Below are 16,617 nucleotides of genomic sequence, written 5' to 3'. Positions count from 1 at the left end.
TTCACTTGTCACAACTAGTGAATTGTCTTTTCTCACCTATTATTGTTTAATACATATATTAGTGTGATCTACTGGAGGAGAAATTAAACAGGTTTTGTCTTTGTGGGGCATCCATGGAAACATTTCATACCTAAATATGAAATAATATGATTGAGGAAAGCCACTTGCAGGACTCTCACCAGTTTTCCTAAGCCTTTAAAATTAGTGTAATTTCACCTGATAAGTCATTATATGCTGTAGGAATGAAGGACAGGGCTTAGATTTGATTCAAAATTTATTGACAAGCTCAAAACCCTGAAAGAATGTTTGGATAATCATTTAGCTATATTTCCACAGAAAGTGAAGCAAGCTTATCCACTGCCACCCTTGATATTTAATGTCTTCATTGACATTGTGTTAGATGGCACCAGAAGAGACCAGTATTGTACTGTCCAGTTCTGTTTCTGGAGTTATTGCAGCACTTCCTTTTACAGATGATGTGTTGGTACGGTCACTAACAGTGGATTAACTAGTAGGATATGAGCGTAACAAAGTTCATTATTATTGTTACTCATGACTCTAGAGGGAAAGCCAGTACTAATTAGACACATTGTAGAATCAAATTGCTGCAGATCCTGGAATCTGTACTGAAAACAAAAAAAATCGCTTTGCTCCGATGAAGAGTCACCTAGACTCAAAACATTAGCTTTGCTCTCTCTCCTTGGATGTTGCTTGATGTGTTGTGATTTCCAGTATTTTTTTGTTTTCAGTACTTATAAAATACAAGTCAATTTGTCCCAATTAACTTGCAAGAGGGTACTTGAAACTCTGGTTAAATGGATGGTGGTGTTTTCTTCACAATAGGGAAGAACAAAAAGCAGTTTAGACTTCCTCATCTCGTCAATCATGATAAAATTCTAAAACATGGAAAACTTGCACTTTGGAGATGTGTCAAAACAGTTCTCCAAGTCTTGTAGCAACTAGGCGTGTAAGATATGAAACCGCAGACCAAGTTTTGATGTGAATTGTGGCCAGCATAGACGATACCAAGATGATTGGAATGTCATTAGTTATTCTGCATCATGAAGAAGACTTAAATCTCTAATGGAAAGCCTCAGGATGAGCGCAAGATCTCTAAAATATGAGTTAGACATAAAGTACATGAACCTGTACTGTGACGGGTAGTAAAAGGCATGTATTTGGTGCTGAAGTTCTACATTTCCCATTGGGTAGAAGCAGTATTATTAATGGGACTTGATTTTATGCTGGGGTCCAGGTAAAACATCCACAAGTTAATTGCACTGCTCCTCTTGACAACAGGAAATTCCAGTTTTCCTTGTGAGGCTAAAACCCACATTTGCCTGTCACTGAATGGCTAACTAACCACACTCACTTTTTGGACAGTTGATAAGCAAAATCTCTGGAGTCCAGTTTACTCAAAGACAACAAGTATAGTATTGAAAGATTGGATTTTGCTGAGTTCCCATAATTGATCCAGTAATTCAGTACCTTAAGACCCATGATATTCTATTGCACAGTGGCATAATGTCTAAAGTAATCTGTTTAACCCTTCCCTTTATAACCTTGAACCTGATATGACAGACTGAGTTTGTGAAGTTAAAAATCACTCCACACCAGGTTATAATCCAACAGGTTTATTAGGAAATACAAGCTCTCAGAGTGCTGCTCCTTCATCTACCTGATTCAGCGCTCCAAAAGCCTGTACTTTCAAATAAGCCTGTTGGTTCTATGACCTGGTATGGAGTGATTTTTAACTTTGTCCACCCCAGTCCATCATCGAATTAGTGAAGGTAGTTCTGTAGTCATTCATGTATATGGTTATTTGGGCAATCTACTAGATGGTAGCTATGCACTAAGATAACATCAGTCAATGCTATGAGGGGAGCAGAGAAGATCATTGTAATGGTTTAGTTTAAGCAATTCGCAATTTAAAATAAAAACTGTAGATAAAGACAGAAGGAAAGCTAAGTGTATTAGTATGAATTCTTCTACAGATTTCCTCTTTTTTTAAGTAAAATTATGAGAAAACAGGACTCTGTCAAATCATTGAGTTAATACCATTCTTCGTCAAACAGTTAACTCCAAATTTGAGAATTCTGCCATTGAACCAAAATCATGTGTTCAAGCTGTACTAAAGACTTAAACACACAATCTAAATTTTCACTTCAGTCTAGTACTGAGGTGGGGCTCTGCTATCAGACTTACCAACTTTCAGATGAGACTTTATATCATAGGTCCTGTCTACCATCTAAACTGGATGTAAATTTTCAAAAGTGTTGATTTAATTTTAAGTTAATATGTTGTTGTTACTGTTGGCTTTGTACTATCTGTGGGTGACATCTACAGGTTTATAAATTGTACGATTCTATGGATGCAGCTGCCAATCATAGAATTCCTACAGTATGGAAGCAGGCCATTCAGCCTATGGAGAAAGTGAGAACTGTAGATGCTGGAGAGTCAAAGTCAAAATTTCAGGAATAAGTCCTTCATCCACGTTTATACCGAAAACATCGACTCTCCTCCTCCTCGGATGCTGCCTGACCTGCTGTGTTTTTCCAGCACCATACTTTGTGACTCATTCAGCCTATGGAGTCCACACCGACCCTCTGAAGAGCAACCTTCGCAGACGCAATCCCTACCCTATCCCTGTAACCCTGCATTCCCCATGGCTAATCCACCTAACCTGCAACCCCTGGACACTATGGTCAGTTTAGCATGACAACCCAACCTGCACTAACTTGGACTATGGGAAGAAACCAGCGCACTCAGAGGAAACCCGCACTGACTCCAGGGAGAATAGTGTAAACTCCACACACACAGTCCCCTGAGGGTGGAATTGATCCTGGGTCCCTGGCACGGTGAGGCAGCAGTACTAACCACCAAGCCACTGGGCTGTCCAATTTTCCTATGTTATTTCAGAATATACTTCAAAATTGTTCTGTTAATGGACAAGCAAAATGATTATATAAAAGCCCATCCCTTGTTTAAACTGGAATCATTTCTATTTATTTATTATGAAGTTGCTAAATTCAGTTCTAGTTTTTAGTTTGTTTCAGGTGGCCATTTAAACTTAAGTGAAATCTTTCAGTCAGCAATTTTTTAAACTTTTGTGTTGAATATCCTGCCTTGATTAATTAACACCTGTGAGCCTAAAGAAAGCCTTTCAGAAAAGTAAAGCAAGTTTTAAAATTTCACATGATTTGTTTCAAACCACCAGGATTTCATTTGTGTAGCTTATCATCTGAATCTCTCCTCAATAACTCCACTGTCTTTAACCAAGTTCAGCTGTACATTTGTTGATTTGTGTTTATGATCTAATAATCTATTGCAAAAACAACTCCCACTTTTTGCAGTGTTGGTACAGTCTTGTACAGAAGTCCTTGGTATATATTTCTCTTCCTGTTGCGAATGGAACAAAATTACATTGAAATGTGTGGTTTGCAAGCTTGACCCAAAACTCAAACCACAGGCATAAAATTTCTCTTTCAAGATATGCAGCTGTTCTGCATTTTCAGGTGCAAGCTACTCAAACAACAGCTTGCTACTGACTGAGGATCATCACATTGTTATGGTGCTAGGCTCCAAATGTGGGGGTCGGCCAGCTCAATGCTGTAAGTGCAAGATAAAGCCATTGGAGTGATGTCAATCCCTGTACCAGTTGTAGTAGTTCATGGAGGTCTGTCATCTTATCCCACATTTGATGTGGAGTTGTACCCATCAAATTAAATTATCGATTTGTGTCTTCTGTGAACAGGTATACTGAGTAGTGCTCTGACCAAGGTACCAGAGTATGTCCAATAAAGTTGGAACTTGTTGCATTTTTTTGGAGGATTACATCCGGGCACATTTTACAACTGAAAACAACACAAGCATCAGATAAAAATGTTTGCTGACCGAACCTTACAACACACACCCCGACGTTTTAGGAGAAAACATCATAACTGAAGACAACATTGCAAATAAAAGCAAATTGTGAGGGTACATACTTTCTTTTTTCTGGGACCAAGAAGTTTATTTATTTATCGTCACCTGGTGTTAATGCACAAGACAACATTTTTTTTTCTGTCCCCTTCATCAAATTCTGTCACTTTAATAAAAGTCGGGAAGATAGAAAATGGGCTGCTGACCAATCACTCCTTTTACATTAGCATGCAAAATCAAGATCTGGCCCATTGAATCAAATTACAAATTATTTGTATGGTGGAGGGATCAGTGAATTATGATGGAGAGATCAATGACCAAAGGGCATAGATTTAAAGTAAGGGGCAGGATGTTTAAAAGGGATGCAAGGAAAACATTTCCACCCAGAGGATGGTGGAAATCTGGAACTCCCTGCTTGTAACAGTGGTAGACACAGAAACCATTGTAACTTCTAAAAAAAATTTAGAAAGGCCCAGTGCTTGAAAATGGGATTAGAATAGTTAAGTGGTTGTTTTGACTGGCGCAGACCACATGGATCAGAGGATCTAGACCTGAAAGGTTAGCTTGCTCTCTCTGCATGGATGCTGCCTGAGCCGCTGTGAATTCCAGCATTTGTTGTTTTCAGTACAGATTCTAGCATCTGTAGTAATTTTCTCCGACATGGGTCAGAGGACTTTTTTCTCTGCTGTAAACGACTGACTCTAAACTATATCTGATTGTCAAGCTGACGTTAAAGAACCCAACACGACTGCAAACAGCAACTGCAGCACTCAGCATTTGTATTGAACATCCAATGAGGCCATTCTCTAAATTTCTTATTATCCTTGTTGGGCTTGTACACACCAGGTCCAATCCCTTGTTTCACCATTACTTACCAACCAGATTAACAAATGTAGTCAATGGATACAGCAGCTCTTGGAGTACTCAGATGGTGTTGATTTTTTCACCTCCAATATACACAAATCATAACATGTACATTATAAGGTCTTAGTTCTTGTGAAATGAGTTCTGGCAATTTAAATGTGAGTCTAGGATTTTAGGATTGAGTGCATTGCATGTCACTCCTGTATTCTGTTCTGAGCATAAAGAAATCATGTTTCTTACATATGAGTTAGGTTCTAATCATTTGTTTGAAGAATCAGTTACTAAATCAGTTACTACACTTTCTCATGCCTTTTTCTTTCTATGCCCCAAGCATGTCAACTTTTCTTAGAATATTTTAATAATCCCTACAAAGCCCTTGGGGAGTAACTAACTAATCTTCCTGTGGAATTCATAGAGTATGACTCCCCTTGTTAACCGGTGATGGTCTTCCCAGCTGGAACTCAGGGTGGAATTGTTGACATTTTATGTTCCATGTAAATGTGCTGCAAGCAGCAGAATTATTGATGCAAAGGACCATGCTTCTATTTAAGTAAACACTAGTGAAGCTGACAGAATAACAGGAATGTTTAATGGTAAGCATAAAACCTATGGTATCTGTAGAATGGGTGAATCAGATTACTGCCTGTATGATATCCTGTGGATGGCTAAGGATGATGGTATTGTGGCCAGAGTTGTCTAACAAGCTGAACATTAGTTATGGAAAGTTTCTTGTTTGAATAGAAGTAAAAATAAATTGAGCAAAAAAGAAGCAGACTCACTCTTACCACTTTCCGACTTCTCCCTCACTTTTGATGGTTTGCATTGCCCATAATGGGCTTTGCTTGTAAATACTTTATTGGCGACATGGCTGATTACTGGTGGTAGTTAAAAGGGGAGGGTGGAAGTGAAAAAAGAGTCATGATGATTTTGATGGTGGGAGTGTCATGCAGTCATGTGTGATAGCGCTTTTTCAAAAAGAAAGTAGACTATCCCTTCCTGCTCTCCCTTAATGGTTTGCTTTGCCTGTAAATATCTAATTGGTCATATGGGTGATGTACTTATTGTGGTTCCTGGTTAAAAATGATGATTTAGTTGTATATAATAGCACTTAAAGCATACCCTGAAGATGGCGCTTCTGATGTAGTGGTAGTGTCCTTATCTCTGAACCATAAGGCCTGTGTTCAAGTCCCACCTGTTCTAGAGGTGTGTCATACCAGCCCTGAACTGCTTGATTAGAAAATAAAGCAATTAAGCACTGGTGGGAAATAGACAGTGACATCTTGAAAAATGTCCATATTACAGAGGTGGTGGCTCTGGATGTCTTCAAATGCATAAAGGTGGTGTCATCAGCGAGATGACACCACCATAGTCGGTAGAATCTCAGATGGAGACGAAACAGACTATAGACGGGAGGTGGAAGACCTGGAAAAATGGTGCACTGAGAACAACCTAGCTCTCAATTGCGGCAAAGCCAAGGAACTCATTATTGACTTTCGGTGGGTTGTTACTCATGCCCCTCTACACATTAACAACACAGAGGTGGAATGAGTGGAGAGTGTCAAGCTCCTGGGAGTGGTCGTCAACAACAAGCTTTCTTGGACTCTTCATGTGGGCACACTGATTACAAAGGCCCAACAACATCTCCTCTTCCTCCGGCAGCTGTGGTGAACTCTGCCTGGACAATCAAAAAGGCCAAACTCCCATCTATAGAATCCATCTACCAGGCCCGCTGTCAAGGAAAGGCTGCCAGTATTCTCAAAGATCCATCCAACCCTGACAATGTTTTTCTACAACCTCTATCATTGGGGAGAAGGTACAGAAGCCTGAACACACGCACCAGCCAGTTTCAAAACTGTTTCTACTCTACTATTAGAATACTGAATGGATCACAAACTCCTAACATTTGCCTGTACCTGTGTTTTTGATTTTGCCACTGTTTACCTATTATTTACTTATCTATGCTATTCAACTGTGATCTGCCTGTATTGCTTGCAAGAAAAAGCTTTTCACTGTGCCTTGGTACAGGTGACAATAAATTCAATTCAATTCAATTTAATTCAAAGGTGGATAAATCCCCAGGATCTGATCAGGTGTACCCTTGAACCCCTTGATAAAATATTTGTATCATCGATAGTCACAGGTGAGGTGCCGGAAGACTGGAATTTGGCTAACGTTGGTGCCACTACCTAATAAAGGTGATAAGGACAAGCCAGGGAACTATAGATTGGTGAGCCTGACATCGGTGGTGGGCAAGTTGTTGAAGAGAATCCTGAGGGACAGGATTTACATGTATTTGGAAAGGCAAGGACTGATTAGGGATAGTCAACATGGCTTTGTGCGTGGGAAATCATGTCTCACAAACTTGATTGAGGATTTTGAAGAAATAATGAAGAGGATTCATGAGGACAGAGTGGTGGACATGATATATGTATACTTGGATAAGGCTTTTGACAAGATTCTGCATGATAGTCTGGTTAGTAAGGTTAGATCTCACGGAATACAGAGAGAGCTGGCTATTTGGATACAGAACTAGCTCAAAGGTAGAAGAATGAGGGTGGTGGTGGAGGGCTGCTTTTCAGACTGGAAGCATGTGACCAGTGGTGTCCCACAAGGATCAGTGCTGGGTCCACTGCTTTTCATCATTTACAATAAGTTATTTGGAGGTGAACGTAGGAGATATAGTTAGTAAGTTTGCAGATGGCACCAAAATTGGAAGTATAGTGGACAATAAAGAAGGTTGCCTCAGAGTACAACGGGATCTTGATCAGATGGGCCAGTGGGCTGAGGAGTGGTACCTAATTGAGATAAATGTGAGGTACTGCATTTTGGAAAGGCAAATCAGAGCAGGAGTTAATGGTAAGGTTCTAGGGAATGTGTCTGAACAAAGAGAGCTTGCAGTGCGGGTTCATAGTTCCCTGAAAGCAGAGTCGCAGGTAGATAGGATAGTGAAGAAGGCATTTGGTACGCTTTCTTTTATTGATCAGAGTATTGAGTATAGGAGTTGGGAAGTCATTTTGTGACATTGCTTAAGCCATTTTTCGAATATTATTTACAATTCTGGTCTCCAAGGGTTAGAAAAGATTTACAAGGATGTTGCCAGGGTTGGAGGATTTGAGCTATAGGGAGACGCTGAATAGGCTGGGGCTGTTTTCCTTGGAACATCAGAGGCTGAGGAGTGACCTTCTAGAGATTTATAAAATCATGAGGGGCATGTATAGGGTAAATAGACAAGGTCTTTTCCCGAGAGTGGGGGAATTCAGAAGGAGAGGGCATAGGTTGAGGGTATGAAGGGAAAGATTTAAGAGACCTAAAGGGCAACGTTTTCATGCAGACGTTGATGTGTGTGTATGGAATGAATTGAATTGAATTTATTGTCACGTCTACCTAGGCACAGTGAAAAACTTTGTCTTGTGAGCAATACAGGCAGATCACAGAGTTAAGTAGCATAGATAAGCAAATAATAGGTAAACAGCAGCAAAAACAAAAACACAGGTACAAGCGAATGTTAAGAGTTTGAGTCCATTCAGCATTCTAACAACAGTGGGATAGAAACTGTTACGAAACCGGCTGGTTCAGGCTTCTGTACCTTCTCCCCGATGGTAGAGGTTGTGGAAAAACATTACCAGGGTGGGATGGATCTTTGAGAATGCTGGCGGCCTTTCCTTTACAGCGGCCTGATAGATGGATTCTATAGATGGGAGTTTGGCCTTTGTGATTGTCCAGGCCGAGTTCACCACTCTCTATCTGTCTCTGCTCTTGAAAGGTACAGTTGCCATACCAGGTAGTGATACATCCAGACAGTATGCTCTCAATGGCACATCTATAAAAGTTGGCAAGGGTATTTGCCATCATGCCAAATTTCCTCAGCTGCCTGAGGAAGAAGAGACGTTATTGAGCCTTTGTAATCAGTGTATCCACATGAAGAGTCCAAGAAAGCTTGTTGTGGATGACCTCTCCCAGAGCTTGACACTCTCCACTCATTCCACCGCTGTGCTATTGCGTAGGGGGATATGAGTAACATCTTGCTGAAACTCAATAATGAGTTTGTCAGTTTTGCTGGTATTGAGAGCTAGGTTGTTTTCAGCGCACCATTTTTCCAGGTCTTCCACCTCCCTTCTGTAGTCTGTTTCGTCGCCATCTGAGATTTGTCCCACTATGGTGGTGCCATCAGTGAACTTGTAAATGGCATTAGTCTGGTACTTGGCAACGCAGTCATGGGTATACAGTGAGTACAGTAGGGGGCTGAATACACACCCCTGGGGGCTCCAGTGTTGAATGTTAGTGAGGATGAAATATTGTCCCCAGTCTTCACTGATTGTGGCCTGTGGGTCAGGAAACTGAGGATCCAGTTGCAGAGAGTGGGGCTTAGTCAGAGATCACTCAGTTTAGTAATCAGTCTCGAGGGGGTAATCGTGTTGAAGGCTGAACTATAGTCAATGAGTAGGATTCTTATGTCACTGTTCTTGTGTCAAGATGTTCTAGGGAGGAGTGAAGGGCAAGTGATATGGCATCTGACGTGGATCTGTTGGTCCGATAGGCAAATTTGGAGTGGGTCAAGAGTAGTGGGGAGGCTGGGGTTGATTAATGCCATGATCAGCCTTTCAAAGCACTTCATGACCACTAAAGTTAGGGCCACTGAGAGGTAGTCATTGAGACATACTGCATGAACCTTCTTAGGCACAGGGATGACGTTGGCCATCTTGAAAAGGCAGGGGCAGTTGCCTGCTGCAGGGAGAGGTTGAAGATGTCTTCTGATCTGAAGGCCTCACGCCTGGTTTTTAGCAGGTTCTGTATGTCCTGATTCATTCAGGGTTTCCTGTTGGGGAACACCTGGATTGACTCCCTTGGTATGCGGTCCTCCACACACTTGCTGATAGAGTCTGTGATGGTGATGGCGTACACATCCAAGGTACCTGCGGACTGGTTTAACATGGCCCAATCAGCTGATTCCAGAGAGCACTGGAGTTGATCCACTGCCTTTTCCATCCAGCACTGTATCTGTATCCACGAGTGGGGGGGTGTCCTGCTTGAGCTTTTACCTGTAAGCCAGGAGCAGAAACACTTTTAATGACTTTTAATGGTAGATATTCCGTTGTGGTCAGTTCCCAAAATGGGGGGTGGAGCGGTAGGCATCTTTCACAGTGATGTAGCAGTGGTCTAAGATGTTGGGGCCCTTGGTGGGGCAGGTAATGTTCTGGTGGTACTTGGGTAACACCTTCCTTAGATTGCTTTGAGGAAGTGGTAGAGGCTGGTACAATTACAATATTTAGGCATCTCGATGGGTATATGAATAGGAGGAATATGGGCCAACTGCTGGCAAATGGGACTAGATTGGGTTGGGACATCTGGTCAGAATGGCTGAGTTGTACCAAAGGGTCTGTTTCTATGCTGTACATCTGTGACTCTGTGGTGGTTAATAAGTGGAAAAGAAAGCAGACCCAGGGAAGGATCCGCAGAACTGTCTGTCCTGGATTGGGACTAACCTGCATGTGTTCTATTTTGTGTTCAACAGTAAATGATGTTCCTTTCCTGTCAGACTTCCTGAATTATTACAGATATGTTCCTTCATTGCCTTTAATAGGATATGCATGAGTTTCTTTGGGCAAAATAGTTGGTACTTGATTGAGTTATGGAGCTGCAGTGTGGTGGTAATCTCATACCAGCCCAGTTTGTTTCCTTACATATCTTGCAAGAATTTTGACAAACATTGTCTAGCCCAGGATTGCTCACAATAATTGTAGTGTTGTGATTCAACCAGTGTGGACCTGGAATATAACTTGGGACTTTGTGATTGGTAGATGCTGTCTTTTACAAGGACAATTCAGTTTTCAAGGTGTGGGGAGTTCTAATTAAACTATTTATAACTGAAGTAGTGAAAAGAGAACATAAAGAAATACTTGCATTCATAAAATGTTTTGGATCATCAGAATTCTAAAATTATTTTTATCCAAATAATCACTCTTAAATTGCAGGTGGCATTATCTAAGCAAAATTAATAGTTATGCACAATGTTATTATTCAAATAAAGCCACACTATCTAACACATTTCAAACTGTGCATATCACCAATAGAATGATCTGTTTGGGATATGTTTTTGACTTTTAGTAAGATATTTGAATTAAAATTAATGTAAGGCTCCAACAATGAGAATGTTTTATTGCTGAAGCTAAGATTAATATACACTAATAACCTCCCCTCAATATTTTTTTCTCTCAGATTAATATTTTACAAAGTGAAACTATCCAAGATGTGGTGCTCCTGGATCCTCGGTGGTTATGTACCAATGTATTGGGAAAACTTTTATCCAATGAAAATCAAAAGGCTTTGCACCACTACAGGGGCCGGTACACAATAGATGACATCCTGCGCCTGGTATCAGAGAATGATGTAGAAGAGTTGTTGCAAATTCTAGATGCAATGGACATCTGTGCTCGGGATTTAATGACTGGCTCAATGGTAGATATTCCAGCTTTAATTAAAGTAGATGGTCTGCATAGATCCTGGACTGATGAAGACGATGAAATGATGGTTTATGGAGGGGTCCGCTTTGTGCCTGTTGAACATCATACCCCATATCCTTGTGGTATTTTCCACAAAGTGCAGATGAATCTCTGTAGATGGATACATCAGCAGAACTCTGAAGGAGAGCTAGATGTAAGGTTATGGACTAATGGGTCAAAGATAACCAACAAAGGAACTGAAGTCTTGGTGTTGCTGGTCAACCATGGACAGGGTGTGGAAGTACAAGTGAGAGGGTCAGAAACTGAAAAAATAAAATGTTTTATGCTTCTCGATTCCATTTGTAGTGTCATTGATAATCTAATGGCAACTACTTTGCCTGGACTCCTAACGGTCAAGCATTACTTGAGCCCTCAGCAGCTTAGGGAGCACAGTGAACCTGTTATGGTTTACCAGCCTAGAGACTTCTTCAGAGCTCAAGCTCAGAAAGAGACTTCACTCACCAACACCATAGGTGGGTACAAGGAGAGTTTCAGCAGCATTTTGTGCTTTGGTTGCCTCGACATCTATTCCCAAGGAAACCTAGGAATGGATATTCCTGTCTCAGAACTGAATCTTCTTGCAAGACGAAAACTTAGCCGCTTACTGGATCCCTCTGATCCCATGGGTAAAGACTGGTGCCTTTTGGCTACAAACTTAGGACTTGTTGACCTTGTTGCAAAACTCAATGCTCAAAATGGAACTTTAAAAGATGAGAGATTTTCTACAAGTCCAACTGGTGCTGTGTTGACTGAGTGGGCAGCTTCACCAGAGAATTCTATAGGGCTTTTAATGTCCAAACTAAGAGGATTGGGACGTCGTGATGCTGCAGACTTTCTTTTAAAGGCCTCAGCCATTTTCAAAGTTAACTTCGATACCAATGGGCATGAAACCTATATAAGCAGTTGCAATGGAGGAACATCTTATAATTCAATCAGCTCAGTAGTTTCAAGATAAAAACACAAGTTTTGCAAAGCTGGTGAGAGTTGTAATTTTAGCTGAAGCCTGACTTTATAAAATGCATTCACTGTGTACAGATAATGCTCTAGTTAATAATGTAGCTTGCTTTCTTTGACAATAGTGAAATATACTGTTGTACACTTAACATTTTTACTTCCACATTGTAACCCACAAATCCTTGGTCAACTGGGGCAGGATGTGGGGGTACAAGTGAGAGAATCAGAATCTGAGAAATTGGTTTGTGGATTCCATTTGTACTGTTATTTGTGGTTTCAATGGGTTATCTACTCGAAAGTGTTCTGGAAAAGACAATTTTTTAAGAAAAAGAGTTACAATCTTAGAATTGAAACAATTTTGTCAGTTATGCGGATAAACTTTGTAAAGCTGCCATGTGCAAGTTATCCAGTTTGTCAGGATTTTCATCTTTTTGTGATGTCATTTGTGGAAGTTAAGTTCAGAAAAAGCTATCTACAAGAATGTGAATTTTTATAACAGGTTTTTCATCATCGCACCCATATATTATTTTTATTTTCTATAGTGGAGGGGGAAAAGGCGAATGTTTGTTTGCTATTGACAATATTAAATTTGATGTGTAATGTCAACAACCAAATGCGAGTGCCTTTTTCAGGAAAGGGTTTCCTGATTTAACTAGACCAATATTTGTTAAAAGCCTTTACATAGAAATCTTCTACCTCCCCATTTCTCTTCTCTGAGAAGCATGCATATCATTACCATTCAAGACATTTGTACTTCCTTTTTGTACAGGTTTTTCAATTTTGGTCAACTTCTCTTCATATTGATGTGGTTAATCCACAGTTTAAAAGGGAACAAAGTCATGTAGTAATTTCATGTTCATTGACAATAAAACAGTGATATCCAATGAAATGTAATAGTGGGACTTTTTTTTTCCATTTCTTGATTGTTGTTAACAGGGAGCATGTGATCTTAAATTTACAATCTTATCTATACACTTCCGCACTTACTCACTTTTTGGTGTAGTATTATAACAGGAAGTATTTTTAATTTACTTGTGAATATTAAGCTCTGAAAGCCATTAATTTTGCATAAGAGTTGTGTGCGAAGTCTATAAATGTGGAAATTCAATGGCATCGCACCTACTTTCCAAGCACACCATGGGAGCCAACGCATTCATCTGAGGGCAGCATATTTGCTTATTCTGTGCCAGAGTTCATGCCCTGATTATAGTATAGAAGTGAAAAAAATTAGTATACAAGGCTTGCACCTAAAACCGATTCAAGTCGCCCAATTGCGAGTGCAAACTCTTCTTCACCTGTTGAGGCCAACTGTGCAAAATTGGTCTTTCCTCCTTCCATCCAGATCGCTCTTGATGACATGAACAGCAGCTTATCTTGGGGCATATCTTCCCTCAAGGTTGCAAACAGTCTGATTTTATCTTGGAATATTGCTAGGGAATGAGATGTTTTTAATGACTAAAGAATAGATCATTGCAGGGACAAAAAAGCTTTGGTTTCCTCATTGTTTAGTTGGAGGAAATTCATTTTCATCTAGTGTTAGATGTTGGACTAACCTGACAATTTCGAGGATATAGAAATGTCAAGAAAAGTAATGGTGAAATAAAAATTAGATACATGTGGAACTTGACAACTGTCGAAATAATGTTATTTTTATCTACTACAAGTATAAAGATGATGCTGTGGAAGCAGGACGACCATTATAGATGAATCTCTGGCTGTAACTGGATAGTTGAGAAGGGAACGAGGTGAGTTCAGCCCCACAGCTGGACAACCGAGGAAAGACATTGGATAAAGGTGGTCTGGTCAATCATGTCAAAGGGAGCAGACAATGAAAAGACTACACAATTCCAAAAAAAACTTTAAATATTTTGTAACATTAAATCTAGTACTGAAAATATACAATTGGTTTTTCAGTGAGAAAATAACTTTGAAGTAAATGGTGTGGATTCAACATTGGAATTGGAATATGTGAATTATTTTGTGAAAATAAACAAAAAAATGGAGGAGAGGTAATAGACTGAACCTCTAAAACACTTGGTGAATTACAAAAACTGGGAGGGTGAGACTAGTGGAAGATGTTCAATTAGAGAGACAATAAAAATACTTATAAAATAGCTACTTAGAAACTGGAAATTTCCCATCGTGTTGCAACAAATAAAAACCAGCAAAAAGCAGCAGGAATAACACTTCACACTTGTTAGTAAATGTGAATTCTGCAGTGACTGAATTTACATAATCCCTCACGTGTTATTCTGTTAAATATTATCTATGTAATCATACAATATTTTTTGCAGTTGGAAACATGGCCCATGCAATGTTTAATGCTAGAAGTCTGGTTCAGGTGGTATGTATTTAATAGCTTCCATAAACTGCCCATCCAGACACTTACAGCCGGGTAGAGGTCACATGACTATGGCAGACCAGCCTGTACACTGCATAATTGCATTTCTTCAACTACATTTTAAAAAAAATGCAAGTACCATCATCTGCAGTTACAAGTTACTGAAGTTACACAATACACATGATGACAAATGATCATTATCAACAAAGCAATGTTAGCTTTAGTCGGTCCTATTTTCGTCAGTCCCTGTATGTGCATTGCATACATAGTCTTTAAATTGTGTAGATCTTCTACAGTTTGCTTGCATGTTTTTCCTCTGGAATTTGCTCATTCCTAGGATGATGTTCTTTCTCCAGGTATTGTTATTCTTGTGGTGAATGCAATTGCCATGGTAACCTGATCTATTTCCATTGCTGGGAACGGCACATCTTAGGGGTTGATGATCATTCTGTACTGTCTGATCAGCTGCCTGTAGTGAAGCTGCAGCTTCTGTAGTTGCATGTAGATATTGGTAATTGGAACAACATTATGTGTTGATTATGTACAACCAGATATGATCAAGGTGATGACTGCACAACACTGATCCCACAGGGGCTTTGTTTTGTTGAGAGCATTGAATATTTGCACTCTGACTGTCTCTCAAATGCTCAGTTTTGCCAATGTCTTCACAGCTTTATCAAAGTGAAATTTGGCTTTGTGTCAGTAATGCTTGAAGTTGTCACCCTTACCTGTTTAATACTGTAGATCAGATCCGTAGTTGTTGTTCTCGCTGTAAGAGTGGTTTGGGTGCAACTTGACATTTGTCTTTGCCCTGAATTACTTTCTATGCCTTCAAGAGGTGTATTTCTCCACTGGATGATTGCCTTGTTCATAAGAATGTAAGAACCGGTAGTAGGAAATTCAGCCCCTGAGCCTGCTACGCCATTGGATATGACCGTCACTGATCTCCTCTTAGCCTCAACTCCACTTTCCCGTCTATTCTCCATAAACCTTTAATACGTTACTAAATTAAAAGTCTGTGATGGATTGCTTCATTTCATTATGAGCCCTTTAATGGACTCCACTACTGCCTCAGAGTTACCATTTAACTGGGGATAACGTAGAGATGTTGTATGCTGTTTAATTTACCAAACCTGTGTGAAGTGGTTGAATTCTTTATTCATGAATTGAGGGTCACTGTCACTCAACATCTGGAATGCTGTAACAACTGAAGTGCGCTTTCTGGAATTCTTCCACCTTTCTGATAGATTAGATTAGATTAGATTAGATTACAGTGTGGAAACAGGCCCTTCGACCCAACAAGTCCACACCGACCCGCCGAAGTGTAACCCACCCATACCCTTACATTTACCCCTTACCTAACACTACGGGCAATTTAGCATGGCCAATTCACCTGAACTGCACATCTTTGGACTGTGGGAGGAAACCGGAGCACCCGGAGGAAACCCACGCAGGGAGTGGGAGTGGGAGTTCTCCGACACTGGGAGAACATACAAACTCCACACAGTCAGTCGCCTGAGGCGGGAATTGAACCCGGGTCTCTGGCGTTGTGAGGCAGCAGTGCTAGCCACCGTGCCGCCCACTATTGGCTTTTCTGATTCCCAATAGTCAGAATACAAGTCAACAATGACAAGATAACCAGGTTCAAGCAAGTGATGAAGTCTACTTAAAGCTTCATTCGTGGTTTATCAAGGATGGTATGTGTCAGAAGCTGCTCTTAAGCTAGCTTAGCTTGGTTTTTTTTGCAAACACTGCATTGGCTGGTGTGGCCTTTAACCAATTGCTCATGACTGGCTAGTAGAGCATTTCTGTTGTCTTCAGATGAAATTGAATTACTTGATGGCTTGTATAGACACACTTCAGTCTGTCCTTCCTCATTTCCTTAGGGATGATGACTCATTCCTTTCTAGTAGATGCCACTTTGGGTTATTACTTCATCTCTTCATGTCCTCTTTATTCTCTCTCATAACAATAGATATTTTCCTTGATACTTTCAGACCATCCTTTTTTCCGTACTCCCTGTATCAATTTGGATAC

General features: G+C 40.2%; 1 protein-coding gene across 5 annotated transcripts in view; it reads left to right on the top strand.

The window, feature by feature from the left end:
• The window catches only part of dapk1 (death-associated protein kinase 1), a 265,283-nt gene extending 252,155 nt beyond the window's left edge, over positions 1–13,128 (top strand). For all 5 annotated transcript variants that reach the window (XM_087997448.1, XM_087997453.1, XM_043713274.2 and 2 more), the window contains one exon: positions 11,002–13,128. In XM_087997448.1, coding sequence (XP_087853574.1) covers positions 11,002–12,240 — 1,239 coding nt within the window. In that variant the 3' untranslated portion in view covers positions 12,241–13,128. The remainder of the gene's footprint in view (positions 1–11,001) is intronic.
• Positions 13,129–16,617: the final 3,489 nt, after the last annotated feature.

Source organism: Chiloscyllium plagiosum, unplaced genomic scaffold (genome assembly GCF_037043375.1).
Source record: "Chiloscyllium plagiosum isolate Xiang-an unplaced genomic scaffold, Cpla_swu_hap1 HiC_scaffold_2, whole genome shotgun sequence".
Taxonomy (NCBI): domain Eukaryota; kingdom Metazoa; phylum Chordata; class Chondrichthyes; order Orectolobiformes; family Hemiscylliidae; genus Chiloscyllium; species Chiloscyllium plagiosum.
Note: the sequence above shows the minus strand (reverse complement) of the source record. Positions and strands in the feature narration are given on the sequence as shown.